The sequence below is a fragment of the Colias philodice genome, chromosome 10 (genome assembly GCF_061535455.1).
Source record: "Colias philodice isolate Cphi_HAF_F1 chromosome 10, ilColPhil1 Martin Lab GWU primary, whole genome shotgun sequence".
NCBI classification, from domain to species: Eukaryota; Metazoa; Arthropoda; class Insecta; order Lepidoptera; family Pieridae; genus Colias; species Colias philodice.
Genome location: NC_143095.1, coordinates 1,489,369 through 1,512,472, shown reverse-complemented (window position 1 = coordinate 1,512,472; position 23,104 = coordinate 1,489,369). Strand labels below are relative to the sequence as shown.

Here is a 23,104-nt window from a genome sequence, read left to right as displayed (position 1 = left end):
CAGAAACCACATCTCGGCTACCCTTGCTTTGGTAACTGGTAGCGGCATAAATAAAGGTTCTGTTTCTTTATAATTCCTGCATAAATAAAAACAATATTTAGTAACACCGAATATTTGATTCTTTGTAGTTTTATCTATACTAATATCATAAAGCTGAAGAGTTTGTTTGTTTGTTTGAACGCGCTAATCTCGGGAACTACTGGTCCGAATTGAAAAATTATTTCGGTGTTAGATAGCCCATTTATCGAGGAAAGCTATAGGCTATATATCACCACGTTAAGACCAACAGGAGCGGAGCAATTTGGGTGAAACCGAAGGGAACAGCTAGTACCGAATAAAACCGTCGGATGATTATATAATTTAGCAAGTAGCTTAGTAAGTAGCCTTAGTCTATTTTTTCATAGATATTTTTACACGGATTAGGTAATGGCTTAAAGCTAATAAAATATAAAAGGATTAAGTTTACCTATAAATAGAAGTTATTATTAATAACTTATTTTCTTTATAGTGCTTTAAATAAAAACTAATTCAATTATCAGTACAGTATGAAAATAGCTTTGTTATATCTGCGATCACTTCACTTTTATTACTTTCTTTGTGTTTTGTACAGAATCTGCGTCTTTTGATTGTTTAAAATTAAAATAATTCACAAAATGGCTATTTTAAAATTGTCCTACTTACAATTTCTTGTTTAAAGTTTTTACCTATAAGCAGAATAGAACCGAGTAAATAATTTAAATACAATTTAAATGCCGATTAATATTACTAATTTTTTGGTTGATAATTGTTATACCTACATTTATTTAAGAACAGTTTTAATTTAGCAGTTAATCGATATGTGTGTGGATTATTTCAATTAATTTCCACACATCAGTTACCAAATCTTGTCATCTTTATACAATCCGGATATGAATATCTTTGATGGACACCGCACTTACCATATAGCGAACCGGTTGTTAATGACGTCATCGTACGGGAACACGGGGTAGGCGTGCAGCGGCGGCGCCTTGCCCTTGTAGTCGGTGAGCGGCGCGTGCGACACCTGCGCCCAGCGCGTCACCGCGCTCAGCGGCACCGCGCCCTGCGGCGGCGCGCGCATCACGCTGTGTTCTGGAATACGGAAATATTTCATTACTAGCTGTGCCTCGCGGTTACACCCGCATTGCTCCGCTCCTGTAGGTCTTAGCGTGATGATATATAGCCTATATAGCCTTCCTCGATAAATGGGCTATCTAACACCGAAAGAATTTTTCAAATCGGACCAGTAGTTCATGAGATTAGCGTGTTCAAACAAACTTCAGCTTTAAAAAGGTGCAAAAAAGTCTCACATAATAGGTCTAGAAAGAGCACAGCGAGCTCTGCTCAAAGTGATGCGTTTCAAACCTATATTATACCCTACATCCGACATCTATACTGATTGTGACGTATTGACTATCAGACAGCTATTCATCAAAGCCTGTATCATGGAGCAACATACAAATATAATTGACCATCAAAAAACCTTAGGACGTCAACGTAATGTTTGTCCCACGAATAAATTCAATTCATATTCTATTCGAAAATTCCAATGCTTTCTCGGTCCCATGTTATATAATAAAATAAATGAACCACAAAATGAACAAATTGATATATATCGTACCACCTTAGATCATTACTTAATGATCTAAGCGTACCACATATACTCAATGCAAAAATAAAATACATAATTGGCTAAAATCACAAAATTATACACAAATTGAAAATTTATTCAAAACCTTGGAATAAGTACATTATTACAACGATCTACTTATCTTCAAACAAATAAAATAATATGTAATCAACATAAACTTTTACTGAATTTAATTTTAACATATATATATATTTTTTTTATACAAATTTAAATAACAATACATAAAAAAAAATCTAATCACAATCGCTACAAACAAAATAAATATAATACATAATACATTTTTTTTTTAAAACTTAAATGTGTTAAATTGAGCTTAAGTCCATAACTTTCGTTGTTGTTTTATAGACCGGGAGATACTGACACAAAATTTCGAGTCATTTGTAACAGGATGGCGGTTCTACAGGGGTCTTAGTACGCAATGACAAAAAGAAAAATGATGGTGTGAACGCTGGTACCGGTGGGTTAGTCGCGTGGGCGTTAGTCGAACTCGTCGGAAAAATAGCGAAAGTCAAACGATTTGTAACACAAAAATTTTAGAATTTACCGATAGCCCATAAAAAAGAAGTAGGCGGTAGTGTCATGCCATACTTTTCCGGTATGACTTACAGCCCTCCATACCGACGCGAATGTGTTGATTTAAAAAAAACAATTATTCAACCATTTGTACCAAGCTAACTTTTGCACAGGTAACCATCGTCGTGCAGCCATTTACGAAAATCGCCATGCCATACTTTTCGGACGATTCCAAATGGTCGCCATACCGCCGAAAATCTGCAAACTTTTTTTATTTCGCCTATCTTTTTGTACCAGTATTGCATTTGGCTTTTTTGAGAGTATTTGATAAAATGTGACCATTATTATATTTGCCATACTTCTAGTAGGGGGAAAAAGTGCTGTCATACTTGAAAAATAAATTTATTATTAATTTATATAAGTGAAGATTTCCAACACCTAGATCTTTGAAATTTTGAATTTATATTCGTTGATCCTCAAACTTACAGGAAAAATAAGTGCCATACTGTTACAAATCGTTTGACTTTCGCTATTTTCCGATGAGTTCGACTAACGCCCACGCGACTAAGCCGCCGGTACCAGCGTTCACACCATCATTTTTCTTTTTGTCATTGCGTACTAAGAACCCTGTAGAACCGCCATCCTGTTACAAATGACTCGAAATTTTGTGTCAGTATCTCCCGGTCTATTACTAGTCATCAACGATCGGTTAATAAGGTCCATTATTCTTAGAATTATTAAGTACGCAAATGTCAAATCACCGTCTTTGTTATGATAATTTTTGTAACTTTGTGAACGCTTGTATTATTGTGAATAATTAGTTTATATTACATAGTGGGAAGATATTATCGTCTAAGATACAGGCTCGGCCTAGTTTAGACGATAATGTCCATAGTTTTAAGTATTGTGTTTATATAAATTGAGTGGAATACACAGTGTAATTGAAGGTATGGATAAATAAAGATTTTTATTTATTTTATTTATAATATTAGTATAGAGTATTATGATATACATATCATAATACTCTATATGTATAGCACAGCGAATATAATATATAATAATATATAAGAATGGAAAGGCCATACACGTTAGCACTGTGAATTTTGTATAGGATAGAAAGGCTATAGGCAATATACGTTTTGGCCTATGTCCAATAGGAGCGGGGCAGAAGTGAAAGATGTCACAAAAGCAGAAAAATATTCCTTGATTCCTTTTTCCATAAATTACTTGACTATGTACTTTCGCAATTATCCCAATGCCCATTTTTCCCCCACTTTGTGTATGTTTCTGATTCTGTTATACACATGAACATTGTGTACCCCATTTAAATATACATTGGAATACTTAAAAAAAATGAAATTTAATGCTTATCGTAAACTCATGTTATTAAGGAAGAGGCAAGGTACAGGATACAGGATATAATATGGAGCTGTCAGTCATCATGACCTTCTTAATGTGCTGCCAACACCGGCGCTCTTCCGAGTTTACTCCACCCGTTTTGATGAGGGTTTCGAGGCTTATACATACATACTTATAAACAACACTTCAGAAGGTAATTGCGAATGAATGACAAACGATATTTAACCTAAATAGGATAAAACATGTTATTATAAACATGCATGTTTACTTCATAAATTATTATAGCATTGTGTCCTTAATGTCTTTTAACATCCTTGTCCAAATTAACTACAACTATATTGAATAACCACATAATAATATTCACTTTTGTCATATTATCTGTGTGGCGAATAGACATCTGTTGATAATATCAAAAAAATTAGCTCCATCTAATTTTTTAGAGTAGCTAGCTTAGACTATTATTGCACGCCTCATAAGCGAAGCGTTGAGGTGGGTACTACTGTCACTTCGCGCAAAACATCTGATTTTTCAAACTTAAAATGTCTTGAGGTATCATACATTGCACTTGTAAGATAATACATACACACACATATTAAGAAAAAACACTATTTTTAACGTTCATGATATTTTTGATGTCATTTTTGTTATTTAAACTAGTTAAAAAACAGTTTAAAAAAGTTCTGTCTTGGACGTCCGTGTGTCTGTATGTGCGGATCCTTTTTCTTGTTAACACGATAGCGACCGAAATACTTTACTAATCGAGTCTTTTTTTTTCTCTTACGCTTGAGTATGCTCAGGAATAGAACCCTTTCATTTTTCAGGGTCTGATTCGATGTGGTTTAATTGTTATTAAATAAACAAAAATAATAATTAATAAATATTTATTAAAAAAAAATTATGAGGCGTGCACTTTTGGATTTTCCAAATTATTTATTTTTTTCATCAAATGGTTCATAGAAGAACCTTACAACACCTGGCAAAGCCAGGACAAGCGACTCGTTTAATAATATCTTTAGTTGTACTCATAGTAAAGCATTGTCCACTGAATTAAAATAGTAAACCTCACTAACAAAAGCTATCAATAGAAAGTTTATTTAAAGCATCATCGACAAAAATGACTTATTATTTTATATTTATCATTAATTCAAGGGTCTCTATCACAGCTAAAAGATCAGCAATTTTTCAAGAGGAAAGATTGTAATCGAAAAGCGAAGCTCTCATTTGTTTAAGGTTAAATGCTTTTTAATTGTGGTTCGGTTCCGCCAGCGATATGATTAGATCAAAGGTATTTATCGTATAAAAATAAAGATATTAGTTTCTTGTTACAACGTAGAAAATGCGTGTACATTTTCCCTAAGGTATGTCTTCGTTATTTGGTGGCTTAGTGTACACATGTAACCAAATAGATACCGGCACTCTACCGAAGGATATAATTATAAATTACTATAAAATTTTACACGTAACACTACTATAAAGCCACACACTGAAATATGTCTTGTATGTGGAAAATTGCAATTTTTTCACATTACAATATTGTCATGACGATAATTTTTCAACCAAAGGATTACAAACGGTAGGTAAACGTATTTTTATTTATAAACGTAAAGTCAAATAGTAACACTACTTTTGTAATTTTAAGTAAGCGCTATATTCATTATTTTAAAAATATTTCTCTTATGAATTTCATCTTTAAAATGCATGAATTAAGTACTTACCTAGCATTTAAGATTGAGCTAATACAAAAGAGTTTTATTTATTGTGCAAGTTTTAGGTATCAAGCCGCACTATTCTAATTATAATTTTTGTAATTACAAACAAAGTGATATAGGGAAGGTAATTTCAATAATGTAAATACGTAGTAAATGCACGTTACTGGTGATTGATTGTTAAAGAATTAAATTGATTGTAAAAGAATTCTATTGTAGTCAATCAATTCCCTATATTTTCATGTACCAATACATTAAAAACTAATCAAACTATACTCTAGAGTAGTTTACTAACCACAAATTCCCAAATAAGTAACTACATATTTTGTTATAAACTTCATTCTGTTTAAATTGTGTCTATATTTATATATATATATAAATATAGACACAATTTAAACAGAATGAAGTTTATAACAAATATAGAATTTCTTATGAAAACTGCTACTCATACGTACGTAAGTAACCTTGTAAATTATGAATGAATAAATACAGACGGTATGCACCATTCTACATATTTACTACATTACAATCACAAAGGCTTTTTTTGAGATTGATAGAAGAATTTGTATACATGTAAGCTCTTTAGTAAGAGGTTTTGCACAACCTAATGATACATTCGCACGAATAACTAAAAAAATAGGTGTGTGAAGTCTTTGTTGTACATGATGTTTAAGTATTATGTCCTACTGTCATAACCTACGCTACACTACTGCTACTATCACTCATATTCACAATACAATCTCATAGTTGGTACCCAAAGAATTAATGAAAAATTCGTCATACCCAATATAGTCATCACAGAACCACTCGTGTACACGTCTAAACAGCTCGAGGCGCGGCGACCATGTGACCTCCAACGCAGGGTGACGTTACGAGGGGGTTGGGACGTGACGTCACAAGGTCGACGACCCCCGGAAGTAGGTCAGGAGAACACTTCAAAGATAGACTATGTTGCCAGATCTGTTATATAAGCTATCATCTTTGCTATTGGACACTGAAGATCGTACTTAATTTTTGTGTTTTTTTTTATTTGCCTTACTTTGTTAAAAGCCTCTTAATCTTAATGCCATCGTCATTTGATTTACCGTAACGTAATAAGCTACTTTCAGTGATATTTTTACAGTAAAGAAAAAAAATACAGCACTATAAGGTGCACGGGAATGAAGGGTCTATTTAGAAATAGTTCGGTATCTGAAATTTTCCTATAATCAAATCATAACATGCAGTTGGAGGCTACGAAATACAGTTTGCGTTCATGCTGGCCTGAAATGTGCACAGCGTAGCCTCTTATAATTTGATTTCCAGGAATTTCGACCTAAGCTTTTGATACCTAACAATTTTAAGAGGGTTAATCTAGTCTATTTGGTGAAGATGGTCAAACCAATCAGATTGAGCATGTAATTACGAATTTACGTAACTTCTAGATAATTAATTTGGCTCTTTTTCCCATATTAATGATATCCAGAATCACTCTTCCAATTAAAATGAATCTAACGAAACCTAAACTGAATGCATCAAATCATCTATCTGTAACGTGCCAAAGAGCTATCCATACATAGTATATTTCAAATCTTTCTGGTACAGTCGGAAAATATTATACACAGTAATAATTATTTGATAATAGAGTGTGTCAACCGTATAATTTTATTAATCTATATCTTTTAATTATTTAAATATGCTTTTTTTGTTATTTTCGTTAATATAATAGTAAGCATAAAACGCCGTTATAAGGTAGTCATAATTATTATTAATTGAAGTAAAATATATAACAGCTCTTAAATATTTATTTAGAAAAATAAATTTCTGTTTTCCGAGACTGCAGTTTTCAGCAGAAACGAGGTCAGATTTTTAAAGAGGTGCTTTGGCGTAATGACGGCCTCCTGACAATGATACTCATTCACAAAAATAGTCTTTATAGAGTTTTAATGTAAATACTAAATATACAAGAAAAAGTTTTATTTAGTTGATGCTGATGAGCTCTTCCTTTCAGTCACAATTTTTCTTAAAAGTAGGATGAGATAATATGTATTTTAAATTTAAATATTATCTCATGTTTCTCTAGCCATCTTTTCATTATAGCACATATATTTCAAGTACCTACGTGTATTTTTATTTAAAGAAAAATATTATAAAATCAAGAAATACAATAAACAGCCGTATATTTATGCCAGTAATGTAAGCTATATCTAGATGCGTTTCATTGCAAATTCAAGAAACAGGTAAACATTCTGCAATATTTAACATTCTAGACAGATCGTAAATCCCAACAGGTTTATCTTAGACATACAGAAGTAGAAACTAGTTTAAAACAAGGAAAGAGAGACTGCAGAAAAGTTTTCTATACGAAAAGGTTTTAGGAACACTAGATTTACGAATTGCGCAATACTTTTAACAATTTTATGGTCACATTGAATGAGCTCTATGAGGTATCAGGTAAGGTTCCTTTCGTGAAAAGGTAGATTATTATATTGATGTCCATAATCTACTACAGTAGAAAATTTTTAGGTTTTGATTTCAAAATATTTAATAAAAATTGGCTACGCAATTCCGATAGAGAGGTCAGTCTAATCTCTATTTAGTCACAAAAACGTAGGTATCTTGTCTATTACGTTTACCTTATTTCTATTGTGATACCAAAGCAAAGTGTGAGCGGTTATATTACTATCCATACTATAATTGTTTAGGAATTAAAGATTTTGACGGATTTTAAACGCGATTTATTCGTTATATTATTTTCCCGACGTTTCGCACACTTTGCATCGAGCGTGGTTACTGGTTACGGGTCTCCCCGATAATCGCGTAAAATCTGTTAGAATCTTTAATTTCTAAATGTATAATACTCGCGTAAAATCAAACACTAGAAAATACTACTATAATATTGTTATTGAACGAAGTCATTCACGCCTGCTTAGAACTTCAAAACAATAAAATAATAACAATGATGAACATAATAGGTAAAGGTGGATTTAATAGATTATCTCATGATAGTGCAATGTTTATTATCGGCTCATATAAACAATAGGTTATTCTATTAATTCTTATGAAATTATCTTGAGAAATAGCTATCTATAAATATAATTATGATGCTAGTTCGGAATAATACATGTATATAATATAATATAGCATTATTCACATTATTCCCTAACTGATGACGCCCAAAGTTTTTTTCCATACTCTTTATAACGAAGCTAGTTTTAGCTTGTCCTTCTCCAAAATAATCACGATATTCTTGAAAGCAGGAAGTGATATGAATTGGGGACCGGTAATTATATACCACAGTTATATACCTACGAGTAACCCTTTAGAAGGCAACATTTAAAATTAAAGCAGCATAGAAAATTTTTTACAATATTTAACGTTCATACATATGATTACACGTAAAATAACCGAATAGATTATAAACTAGATAAGCCATGTGTCGTCCTTTGTTTTTAAAACACCAACTTCACATTGACTGGGTCAACGGGTCGTTTGATAGTAAGAACGTACTTGGTCAATATTGCAGCACGCAAGCTAAATACTTTGTAATTATCTGCATGGAGTCGGTTAATTGGGTCTAGGTTGTTTCCTTTTTACCAAAGATACTAGCGATGAAACGTCAATAGAACTAGGGAATTAATCCAATTGTCATATTATTACGAGAAGACTACGAGGTTCTCTACATTGCTAAATCTCTTACAGTCGTGTTATACCTAGTGCACACTAAAAGTTTTGCTTTTCTGGCCACCCATAAATGTTTGAATTTCGAATGTTATATTTTTTTAACATATGAAGTCTCATAAATTGAGGAAAAAAAAAATTTGGCGGGAAGAGCTTGTCAATTTTTTTTATCTCAAGTTGAAGTTCGTTGTCCCTAGCAAAAACGAAACTAACACGAAACAATTTTAGGGCGATGATTTTTGATGATTTTAGAAGTTCGCTTTCTCCGAAAGCTTGCACTGCTCGCCTTCAAAATACTTTTGGGAGGGAAGCACCTCATTTGAGCACTGTAAGGCATTGATATGCTGAATTTCATCGCGGCCGTGTTTCTCTCCATGATGAAATTCGTGAAGGTCGACCCTCAACTGCGATCACGGAGGAAAATATGGCTACCGTCAGACGACTAATTTAAGAAAATTGCCATATCACTTATTAGGAAATTCGAGGACATTTAGGGATTGGTATGAGCCAAATTCAGAAAATTTTACATGAACATTTCAAAGTTAGGAAGCTTGGTTGCCGGTGGATCGCTCCCAACTCACTCCAGAACAAAAACGACATCGAGAGGATTGGTGTTAAGAAATGCTATTAAAGTACAATTACGCACATTCTAATGCCGTGTATAATATCGTGACAGGATATGAAATATCAATACATGGTTTTATTCCAGAAAGAAAACACCAATATTCTTTGTGGGTGTTTGAAAGTGACAGCAAACCAACCAAATTGAGGCAGGCGAGAAGGGTTGGCAAACAAATGATTGCATTATTTTTCTTTAAGACGAATCCTGTCTGCACTATCCACTTGAGTAACAAAAGACTGTTAATGCCGAGTGGTACACCACTATTTGTTTGCCCAATGTCTTAGAAAAAATAAGAGAAAAGCGACCTAGAAGTCGCATCTTGTTGCACCACGACAGTGCTTCGGCGCATACCGCGAACAAAACAAAGTCATTTTTGGCTTCTGAAAACATAGAGCACGTGACTCATGCCGCACGCAATCCCAACCTAGCACCTTGCGATTTCTTCCTTTTCCCAAAAATCTATGATTCAATGAGTGGTTCGACATTTACGTGGCCAGAAGAGGCCGTGGTTGCTTTCAAACAGCACGCAGAAAACATACCCTCGAACCAATGGTCCTCATGTTTCCAGAAATGGTTTGAACGGATGAAAAAGTGTTTTAAATGTAACGGAGAATACTTTAAAAAGTAGTAAATATAATATCAGACAAATAAATTGTTTTATTTATTAGTTACGCAAAACTTTCAGTGTGGCCCACGTAGTATCGTATTTATGTCATGGAAAAGTTGCTGTCCGATGTTATAATAACAGAAACAGACAACAGAATAAATTTCATTGATTCACTCTACTAGCATGACATGTTATCATAATTTCTCAGCGTAATTTATGAAAAATTAAGATTTCACCTTAAATTATTTTCTACGTGTCATAAAGTTCAGGTAAAAGTTAGAAAAACTTAAAATTGGCGTTATTTTTTCAATCTCGGAAAGCCTTCGTTAGTCTTGCTTCATTTTTTTTTAAATTGAATTGGTAAATGATGAATTACTTAATAGTTCTTGAATTGGTCGTAATCAATTCGAGGTTTAACATAAATTTTAAAAATCAATCTCGATTCAGCTCCGATCTGCAATTCAGTTTAAAAAGCTCGATGATTCTGTACACAAATAAGAGATTCATAAATATTACATGAGCCGGTTAGAATGATTCAATTTACCACAAAGCCGTTTTAAATTAACCTTACGGGCTAGCTTATAAGTGAACTATAGTTAAGTAGGCAATCTCAGAGTTGACATTTACCGGGTCCACCGCTACCCTACCCTACTCGCATAAAATTACTTATTAAATGGGAGTATATTTTTAAAAGATTACCTGCAAACCAAAAATGATATTCACTGAAAGGCATATTGTGCAATCCGAACAAAGGGTATATAAAATTCTGTTACGGTTGAGGTTATTGTATGGTTCCGAATGCTGGACTGAATATGAATACTGTATTCAACGACAGATTGAATTTTTTGGTGAAAACAACACTAAAGTTAGCATTAAAATTAGTCAGGTACGTGCTCAAACAGCTCAACTGAACTTCACGAACGGACAGACTTCACTAAGCACGAACAAAAGGCCCAGCGTGAATCTTACAAGAAACCTACATAAATGAAGTCATAGAAAAGCACATTAAATGCATTTAGTCTTGCTTTGTCGCGCAAATGTGCATCAAAAGGCGCACAATGCATTCTTCAATTCCCAAAGTACCTATAGAAACCTAATGACCTAGTTTTAAAACACAAGCTATTGTTTCATATGACCTCAATGTGACGGCTTTGCTTTGTCCAAGAAGTAATCCAAACATATCCGTGCCATAGGTTCGGAAGACAAAGACAAGATCCAAGCTATAATGGTTTGGCGTAAAATTGAGATACAAGAAATTCTCTACTATTCATATCTCAGCTCTGATACGTAGCATGTAAACAAAGCTCTACCGTTTACAACAAAAGGATTTTTTCCCATAAAAGAAGACGTAGGTAGTCCGTATTGTATCCCGTTACTTGTAGCATATTTTTATAGAATGTATAATTTGTGGTATAGAATAAATGGGTCCCAATAATGAGCCATAACAGTGCAACCACAGTGGTGGTAAGCCACAATTGTGCAGCATTAAAATCTTGTAATATGCTCAAGTTTTGAACAATCTTGATAAAAGTTCACATATTAGTTTTGACAATCCTTTGGTGTCTTGATTGTGCTTCTCTACGTTTCTAGATGCAGAGCCAAAATTATACAGTCGAGCAGCAAACTTTATTTTACGTCTATCTGTATTCCAATACCTGCATTTTAAGCACTGTACAGTTACAATCTCTGAAAACTAACGTTTTATTAAAGTTATAGTACAGATTAATAAATATAATTAAACAATGCTGTGAGAAATTCATGCAGAAGTTTTAAATCATTACCAATGTCATAGACCGGCATGTCAGTGACCCTGTAAATAACTGGAGTTGGCAAGTAAAATACAATTACTGGTGAACCCGATTCCGTATTGAACCGATACTTGCGTGATTACAGAACTGCTATCGTCAAAACGATCTTCGCTTTTATTACTGTCAATTTGAATTTGGTCTTATTAAAATAATTTGAAAGGTTACCATGTGTAGTATTGTTTAGATGAAGCTTTTCTGAAGTATCAAATTGCAAAGGATATTAAGAGGGCGCATAAAGCAAAATAACCAATCTTCTATTAGATGATACGTGTAATATGCAAGGCCAAATCTAAAAAATAAAATATATATCAAACTAGATGATATGTTCAACGATTCTGTTTAATCAAAAACATAAAATATTAAAATTTACTCGATAAAAAAAAATCACCAAGTTAGCTCTAATTTTCACACTTTTACGTTTTCTACTTGACATGGTAATACTTATTATGATTTTTTTTTCATAAACAATTATATTAAAACATTTGCAAGATATTTGTCAGAGCATTTTGTGTAATTACTTTTAGTTTTGGTTTTATCTGCGATAAACCACTTTTATCGTGACAAAATCAAACGTTTATCTCGAGAAAAAAAGAGCGCCAAAAGTGGTTTATCGCAGATAAAACCAAAACTAAAAGTAATTACACAAAATGCTCTGACAAATATCTTGCAAATGTTTTAATATAATTGTTTATGAAAAAAAAATCATAATAAGTATTACCATGTCAAGTAGAAAACGTAAAAGTGTGAAAATTAGAGCTAACTTGGTGATTTTTTTTTATCGAGTAAATTTTAATATTTTATGTTTTTGATTAAACAGAATCGTTGAACATATCATCTAGTTTGATATATATTTTATTTTTTAGATTTGGTCTTGCATATTACACGTATCATCTAATAGAAGATTGGTTATTTTGCTTTATGCGCCCCCTTAACACCTCAAATATAGTGCTCAGAATTAGCCATAGCCATACATGAATAGAAAGTCTTGTAGGCTTTAGTTTGAAGAAAAATTGATGAAAACGAATCAATCAACTTCCCAATTAATTGACAATACGTACAGTGAAATGGAAGCATTCAGCATAACGGTTCAAATGGTAATTTTTTATTTGAAACAAGTACCTGAAATAAAATGTGATCTGATGAAAGCTGTGTGTGATCATCATGATATGCAATATAGAGATTCTCCGACATCCAGATTCCAGAGCCATCATTTTTCTCAATTATTCTAGATATATCAATCACAAATAGGTTTGCTGGTAATAATAATCGTTTCTAAATCTGATTCCGAATTCGAACTCCACGCGAAGGAATAATATTAGCTTTTTATATTTACAGCTGATTGCATTTTGTAACAACGAATGGTAAATATTGATTCAGGTGGTACGCTCGTTGCGTGTAGAATATCAAATTATGAATTACATTAAAACATGTACTACTGCTAGTACTACATTGTATCAAGTTAGTGATAAAAAAGACTAGATATGTGAGTACTTTTTTTCCACCAAAAATTTAAATAACAATACTTTTGACGACCCTGACCAACAACTTCCCATACCCATAGTTTATGAATATATTTAATGAATTTTCTTCAAAAGAAATATTTACCTCATAATTAGTGTAATTTGATAGAACATCATCACCTATATATTTGTTATACAGGGTGTCCCACTGTTGGTATACTAAGCCCAAAGGAGGTTATAGATTTGCATACGCTAAGTACGTAAAAAATACTTAAAAAATTCCAGACGCATTTTTTTTTCAAGTAGATGAATTCTTAAAACTCTATGTGTACACCCATAACAAGCAACCCGCCCAACTTTGTCACCAGCACATGAGCTATCGTTTAATATTATGTTTTCATAGACAAAATGCTCACATTAGAGAAGCGGTATATGCCGGCTGCGCGAAGCTAGAGAAGAAAACATGGATTTTCAGGAAAAATTTAGCAAACAATTTTTGACGTAATTTTGTTGTTTAAGTATTTTTTACGTGATCAGTGTATGCAAAACTACAAGTCCCTTCGCGCTTAGTATACCGAAAGTGTGACACCCTGTATATAGTTACGGTATATCAAACGAATATACTATGATTTTTTTGTCGTCGATCGTAATTCGTAAGCCGTAGCCTCATCAACTTAGGGCATCCTACCGCGTGTGTCGCATACATAAGAGCGTGCTAATATGGACAGGTATGTCGACTCTACAATCTGCCTTTTGGTATGATTGTACTTTCAACTATGCATTTATTTGTTTCTTAGCGATAGTTTTATCAAGGATGTCTCTGTTAAAAGGTCTCGGTTTGATAGTACATATTTGTTTACATTTATTTATTTCATGTGGTATACCATTGCTTATCAGCTGTGTATTTAACAAAAACAGTAATTTTGACACGCCCTAAGTTGGCTCCAAAGGTAATTTATTTAAATAATTTGGAAAATCCAAAAGTGCACGCCTCATAATTTTTTTTTAATAAATATTTATTAATTATTATTTTTGTTTATTTAATAACAATTAAACCACATCGAATCAGACCCTGAAAAATGAAAGGGTTCTATTCCTGAGCATACTCAAGCGTAAGAGAAAAAAAAAAGACTCTATTAGTAAAGTATTTCGGTCGCTATCGTGTTAACAAGAAAAAGGATCCGCACATACAGACACACGGACGTCCAAGACAGAACTTTTTTAAACTGTTTTTTAACTAGTTTAAATAACAAAAATGACATCAAAAATATCATGAACGTTAAAAATAGTGTTTTTTCTTAATATGTGTGTGTATGTATTATCTTACAAGTGCAATGTATGATACATAAAGACATTTTAAGTTTGAAAAATCAGATGTTTTGCGCGAAGCGACAGTAGTACCCACCTCAACGCTTCGCTTATGAGGCGTGCAAAAGGATGATATTATGATACATAGTGCCTTTAAATAAGTCAGTAAACAGGGTTTGTTACTTATCCATTGAGATAACATTAATGTTCTGAAACTAACAACGCCATACACAAGCGTGGTTATCTTTATAGCAGTAAAAACCTTGGTCGTCTACACTCTACACAACGGTGATGTCATTGCCCTGAGGTGCACAAATGCTTTGAAACGTTGCGTCCAATGTTTTCTTTTACGAAACCTTCGGATTTACAACGCTTTGGATAAGTAGGTACTCTGACCTTGAATCTAAACGTTATGTACTTTAAAGTTTTGTTTACACCATCGCGATTGAGTCACCTCAACACATTACTGATATTGAGTTTCGAGTACAGTTTGGCAAGAATGTTAGGATCGACGGGAATGAAAGGAACAAAAGAACGACTTTTGAGTACCTACCTTCAGCTTTCAAAGCGATATTGCATTGCGTTATAGTTGGTAGTGTAGTTCCAGGCTCCGTTCACCGAATGGTATGAGTTCAAGGTTATGTACAGCAATTAGATACAAATCCGGTAAATTGCTGGTTAATTTCAAGCTTAAGTCCGAGCTATAAATATTATATTATTTTTTATTCATTTCCACTATTATTCATACGTTGTCTCAGGTTCATGCTAACAAAGGACAAGCATTAAAACACAAACGAACTAGTCACGTATGGTAAATAAATTAAGTTATTTAGTAATTCTCACCCACTCGAGACAACATTGCACTGACGTTAGTCAACTGTTCATTTCTCTACAACTACTACATTTAGCAAATTGACGTCAATCGTTAATGTAAGGTAATGTAATACTACAGGTAATACGTACTGACTGTAATGCCTCATAATGTTTGATGTGTGTACTGCGACGTCCATGTATTAACAATTAAGTATTAAACCAGGCATGGTGAAGGACAAATTATCCCAGAACCCAAGCTTTTTTGCACGCCTCATAAGCGAAGCGTTGAGGTGGGTACTACTGTCACTTCGCGCAAAACATCTGATTTTTCAAACTTAAAATGTCTTTATGTATCATACATTGCACTTGTAAGATAATACATACACACACATATTAAGAAAAAACACAATTTTTAACGTTCATGATATTTTTGATGTCATTTTTGTTATTTAAACTAGTTAAAAAACAGTTTAAAAAAGTTCTGTCTTGGACGTCCGTGTGTCTGTATGTGCGGATCCTTTTTCTTGTTAACACGATAGCGACCGAAATACTTTACTAATCGAGTCTTTTTTTTTCTCTTACGCTTGAGTATGCTCAGGAATAGAACCCTTTCATTTTTCAGGGTCTGATTCGATGTGGTTTAATTGTTATTAAATAAACAAAAATAATAATTAATAAATATTTATTAAAAAAAAATTATGAGGCGTGCACTTTTGGATTTTCCAAATTATTTTTGTACTTCATAACAAATCTATTAAATATCTTTATGATTTAAATATACTTTGAAAATATTTCATGCATATTAATATATGAAATGGAAAATAAGTAATTGAAATTGACAGGAGTGCATTAATAGTAATTAAACATGTCACTATTATATGGTAATCGAATGCTAACGTGAAAGCAAAGTGAAAGAGACATAATAATGAAAATCCTTTTAGTGTGTATGTTTCGAAAATTTCATCGGAGCTTGTATACTGTCACACTGATTTCCCGGTCTATATGACAATATATTTTTGCTTTTGTCTCTAGGATTCCCATAGCATAGTTTCCAAAAATATTATTTTGAAATGTGAGAATAAAAAACAAATGGTTTAAAAGTTCTAACAATTTGTCTTTCCCAATTCCCACGCACCTACTTTCACAGTGTTTTTAACTTTTTGAAACCGTAAATTATTTGGAAATTGAAAATTGCACTTGAGCCTAAATTTCTACTGTTCTTTGAATTGACTTTGAAAATGACGTGCTTACACTAAAAGGTATAGAAATGTAGAAAGTTATTTAGATATTACCGTATCCAGTGTAATGAAACGGATAAAATTTCATATATTATACAATTTACGTCAACTGTATACCACATTAATCTGATATGCGTGGCACTTGGAGGGCTTCAGGCGGTGGGCGAAGCCCTAAAGGATTTGTGTTTATCCTATTTCCAAGAGCCATTCGTAACTTTCCGTGTGGTAAGTCAAGGTCCCTTGTAAATTCCAAGGATGACTTTTAGAAATTACTTTGCAGTTTGTTTTCTCTAAATAGGAGTCGGCAAAACTAAGCAGGACAGGTTTCATATTGTATAAGTGTAAGGTTTTGAACTTACTACAACTGGTTTTCTAATAATAGTTAATGACCATCTTGTGCATCTGATGCAACACAAATAAGTTAATACGTCTTATTCTGTATCTAAACTTAATCAAATTTTACTACTGAGACTGAATTGGATGACCAAAACAGAATCCTGGTGCATTCAGGTCACATAATCGGTTATCTGACCGATTTGCCTAATCAAAACAACAAAATGCATCAGCAAATACAATTGCACATGGTGAATGATCATCTGTGGTTTTATATAACGATCCAACAAAGCGTTCATGCTTCACTGAGCATGCACATTCATTCAAATTCAACCATAATACAGGCATATATAGCATTAGTGTAATGACAGACCAACGTGACCACAATTAGAAACAACTGAACTTTATATGCGAGATTTTCATAGCTATCATTCACGCTTTTGTTATCAGCAATCATTATAATGAGCATTCGTCTCGAATCAGCTAAACGTATACAAACTAATTCTTCATGCTGTATAGTTGAAATATCAAAAACTATTCGGAGCCATTTAAAATTATTATGTTCCTATATTTCCTACGACTGAAACCATTTGTTTTTACATTTTTATTATAACTTATAATAAATTCAGCACAATGAGTGTTTCCCTAAAGCAAAATTACGTCATACTATACATAAATGTTCCGGTACCAAATTTAAATAACAGAACATAACAGACATATTAACCTTTCGTTTATCTAAAAAATGAACACTAATCGACTTATCATATTCGAAAATAAAACATGTTCTACTTTGGCATAATTACATTTTTCCTTATAAAATTGAAACGAGTTCCGAGTTCCTTAAATATTCGTTAAAATAATTCTACTGACATCGATGAGCGAAGCATGTTGACCCAAATATAAGGGATGCGATAGCTGACATTGAAAAAAAAAACAGGTTTTAAAGACCTAATCCATAACGTCAATTTGAATTGGTACCTGTTTTATTAGGAGCTTGATTAAGTAAGGGTAGAAACGTCTAGAATAGACGCGTAGAAGCGTTTCGTAAAACAAAAGAATATTATACATGCAATGCAAATATGAAATAACTCATCACAGTCATCATATAAAATTCATGTAATTTTCGTTCCTCTTCAGGAAGGCAGTGGCGCAACATTCGTATGAAATAAACCTATCAAATATGTACTGTAATTTTGTGTTCCTCCTAAGATTTATAGAGCCAGAAGTACTAAGAGATGAGATCTTAAGAAATATTTAGGAAATTGCTCATAAAATAATTTATGAATAAATTCTTAAATAGTTAAGACTTCTTTTTCTATGTGCCCAATTCTGTACGATGTATGTTATCGTATAGGTACATAAAGAAAATAACTGGGTTTTGGAAATGTGAATTACTCTTTGTATCAGTATAAAATTTTCCACAGTTGAATTAGACGTAGATACAAGTCAAATTGTCTTCGTCGAAATAAATATCAACGCCGAAATACATTTTGTTCGCTATAAAGAATTCTAAAGTCTGCATTCTCTTGCCCCTCTTTTATTTTTAAGATTTAAATATTAATTTTTGCCACTATCCAAAAGCAGAAGACAAAAAGTAGGTATTGGAACAAACCAATTAAAATGCTTCCAAGACCGGAAGCTTCTGTGTAGTCTAACTGTATTGAACTGTCTCTGAATACTAATCACTGTTATATAGATAATGACTAATGAACTTTGTGTGTATTTGATCTCTTAAACATTTTGTCGCTTGCATTTTATGGATTTGAATACGTCTTCCTTTGTTCATATGTGTGGATTCATAGAGAGTTGAAGTGAAGGTTTTCTAAACAATGGGAACTAAATAAAATAGACATAGAGTCATCGCGAAAATTGGAAAATTTTAATGAAAATTGCAAATACAACTGTCTTCCTAGTAATTACGTTTATATTTAGCAAATTTAGCGGTATTTTGAAAATAGAATTTCACATTTGAAATCTTTTTGTTCGTCCCTTGTCAGTAGTTACATGGTATGAAACTTTATTAATGAACGTAAAGCGCCAAAAGAGAGAACCTTTTAGAGAGTATTAAGATGCTAACTGCATTATCCACCGGTTTTTCCCCTTTTCCGCCCGTAAAATGCTGCAAATTGGAATATAGAGGCTATTATTCATATAACGCTTTTCATAATCAAAAGGCCACAAAGGCTGGGTGGCAAATGTATATCCAAAGCATACAATAATTTGAGTACATATTAATCTTTTTCAATTGCTGCTATACCATAACTATTGGGGAAGGTAATTTCAAACAATTCATAGGTAATGTCGTGGACGACATCTTGTTATTTCATGAAATATTCATAATTCATAAAATACCAATCTACATATATGTAAATGTGTATATCTAACTATATCAGAAGTACTTGAGTCTTTATAGGTAAAGCATTAATGGAAATAGGTAAATCGATTTGAAGTAATTGTCCCTCGTGTATAAAATAATGACTTTGTCACGCGCAACCAGCCTTACTATCTTAGGTACCTTCCATTAAGTGGGTTCACTATCTTTACTACGGTGAATCCATGTTTTTCCTGCTATTTCTTTTTGCCGGCACCAAATTCATTGAACCACGTCTCGACAAAAACAGAACTAGCTCAACCAATACAGACAAAGACCACGATTCAAGGTCCAACAAAATTATGGCTATAGAAAAAGCATTTGATAAGCAATGACAAAACACTCGCATGAGTACCTATCGGAGTAGGCAATTGAATTTTTTTGTGTCCAGTCTCTACATATACGATAATTGGATAACTCAATATCCCCTATAGAGTTGCGTAAGTGTCTTTGAAAAAATTAAAATGGTAAATCTCTCGATAACATGCATTTTTCTGTACCAAGCGATTCCGTTTCTCCAATGCACATACACAATCCTCAAACAAGTTCTGGGAAAATAAGGAAGTAAGGCGCCGAACGAGAAATTGAGGTTACGTACCATTAAATTGAAAATCCAGCGTGGACAAATTTGTGTCTCTTTAGACAGAAAACAGCAATCACACTAACACGAGTTTTAAACTATTATCACAAACTTTGATTAAAGACCAACGCGATGCGTCCACTTCCTACGCCGATTAAACACACACTGATGTTCGGGCAGGAACGATGACATCAAGTAATATGCATTAATAGTCAAATGTTTATACAAAACCTAGTGCTGTTTGTATTGTGATTAAGTTTATATTTGTGTGCACAAATAAACGCTTCAGTTGTGTTGGGCTTGAAACGAGTTTGCCTACGTCTTATATGCTCGATTAGTTACTTATATATTTGTAGATAAAATAGTAGGTTTATTTTCATATATTTTACCACATTAAAACTTGATATAAGTTGAGACAGAGTGAGTCACACATGGGTGGAATGTGATGGGTGCATTTTTAATTATCCGGCACATGTTCATTGTGGAAGTAAATACGAAAATGTATTTGTCAAAACAACAGCTATTTTATTTTGAGTAAATACTTTTTTAACTTACGTTTTTTGCTTTGCACGTATTTTCTTCAATAATTTTGGTAATTGTAGTAACCTTTGAATTGTTTAAATCTTATATATCAGTTTGTGGATTTGGATTTTTTCCTTTTATTATTTCGCTGCATTCCTTGCACGTATCTATGTAAAGCTATTACAAAATAGAGACATAAATATAGAACAGACAATTTCTGTAACAGCGATTTGGCATATAAAAAGCTAGATAAGATTGGGAAACTTTGATATAAGTTAATTTGAATATTGCAAATTTATTATTTCTATATTATTTTGAGGTAATTCGATGATAATCAGAGAAAAAAACACAAATGAACATCCTTAAGGTCTTTGGAATAACTACCTACTTCACAATCTCCGTACGAAGTACAACAGAAACAGAAACGTACTGATTTACGAGAACTTATTGTATGAGCTTTGTATGAGTTTGTAAGAATATTTCATTTATATTTATAAGCCGCATTTCAAAACTTACATAACACGCTTTTATCAAGGCCGTTACGTGTTTGTTCAATTCAACGATGGCCACTGAGGGATCGTTATCTCTTATCAATATCTTTTGTTCTTTAACAAATAGTGCAGTGTAAGCTCTTTAAAAGTATAAACTTAATGTCTTATCTGATAGAGCCTTATTAATTGGAAGCTTTTGTTTTAAATTCCTGTGTTTACCATTCGATGTCTACTATCTAGGTAGGTACCTAATGAAAATATACACTACCAATTGCGACCCTCCGATTTTTTTTGGGAACCACGGTTTGAAATACCTACCTTTAGCATTTAGCTTTACCTTAGCATTTCGTTTGTATAATACCTACGTATGTTTTAATATAATACTTTAAACTTAAATTCAGGAGCTGTAACACGTTCGAGTCAAGAAACAACAGCAATTAGACTCCAATCTCCAAGTTTGCACATTCATAAAATTTGGGCTTAAGCGGTGACTGCTAATACCACAAATATTAAAACATGTTATCTTAATACTCTAATTAATGTTACTTAAGGTAAATATTTCGTTAATTTATCCATTAGCGAGACAAAGGAATGCAGGGCAGTATTACGCAGTTGTAACGTGCATTTAATAGTACCTACGCTACGTGATCACAACCCGAGGATATGGCTTATTGCAATTAGTTATGCTAAATATATTGTTAGGCTCTGTAAGTTCAATGTCGATTAGTGTACTGTGTATTATGACGAATGAAGGTACTTCTTAGTACCTTGTAAATTTAGTATCTCTTTATACCATATATTCAGCAATTTATTATAATTATACGGTTTATACTATTTCCATAAAGAATCAATTAGTAGTACACGTAGGTAAGAGGTACATAGACGCAAAATTAAGAAAAAAAATTGTATATCTACTAAACAAGAATTGAATGTGAAAGAGCCAATGAATTGGAAAAGATCAGAGACTACAATGAAAATGTACCTACAGAAGAAAGCAAACCAAACTATCTTAAATTTTTATAAAGATCCACAAACATTATAAAGACGGAGCATTAAAATCCGCAGATTTGGACACTTATTTTTGTTAAGTGGAAACTCGACTTGTGGGAACTGCATTAACTTGATACGAGTAAATGCATACTGCAGTCCCGTAAGCGAAAAGCGAAAGGTTGGAGAGGTACAATCTTGCTTTAAAGTTGTCCCTTTGCGCGACATTCTTGACCTGTTTCAGAATTCAACAGCATAATGACTGGTGTATTGCCCTATACATTAATATATCTATTATATATACTAAGGACAGAAAACAAAAACGTTGGTAAAGGAGAGGCAAGAAAAATATAGATAGAGTTATTATGTTCTGCAATCAATAAATAACTTAAACTTCTATAGGTGCAATTTAAATATTTGTATTTACAGGAAAATTCGGGAAAATATCTTAGAGAAAATTCTGCTAGATTTTTATTTCAACGTTTCTCACTATATCCAGGAAACAATAAATTTAATCTTACCTAACCTATACCAATTCTAACACCGAGACCTTACATTATCATTCCCAGTACATGCAATCGCATCCGGGATTAAGAAATTACAGCCGAACCCTGAAAATGTGTTACCTATTCCGTTTTAGTGTAGATACACATTAGGGTGATCTAATAAAACTCTATGTGAGTAGATATGGATAACCATTAACTTGGAATCAAAAAGGGCAACTTGGTACGTAACTACCTACGTCTATAGAACCTATCTTTATAGAATATTCAAGATATTATGTGATATAATCGTTAATACGGGATATCGCCAATGTCACCGGAGCGTTTAGAATTTCTAAGGCCCTTCGCTCATGGAGCTACTCAAAAATGACTGAACTAATCAGTAATTACGATTACAAACCAGTTACAAATTGTATCTCGCATACAACGCTACTCAAGTTATAAGGTTTCAGTCACTTGTCAATGTTTGCTCGTTCATTTTTATCATAAAAAACAAAGAAACTCGGGAAACCAGTAGCGTGGAGACCGACACGACGCGTCGCGCGTGATTTGTT

General features: G+C 33.0%; 1 protein-coding gene across 2 annotated transcripts in view; it reads right to left on the bottom strand.

The window, feature by feature from the left end:
• Positions 1–23,104, bottom strand: part of Gdap2 (ganglioside induced differentiation associated protein 2) — a 68,929-nt gene that overhangs the window by 41,914 nt on the left and 3,911 nt on the right. Inside the window, exons 1-2 of one of the 2 annotated variants that reach the window (XM_089699718.1) lie at positions 20,066–20,208; positions 939–1,110 (exon numbers count right to left, since the gene is read on the bottom strand). In XM_089699718.1, coding sequence (XP_089555844.1) covers positions 939–1,099 — 161 coding nt within the window. In that variant the 5' untranslated portion in view covers positions 1,100–1,110; positions 20,066–20,208. Of the gene's footprint in view, positions 1–938; positions 1,111–20,065; positions 20,209–23,104 lie in introns of those variants that run through there. The other variant, XM_089699719.1, reaches the window with a different exon arrangement.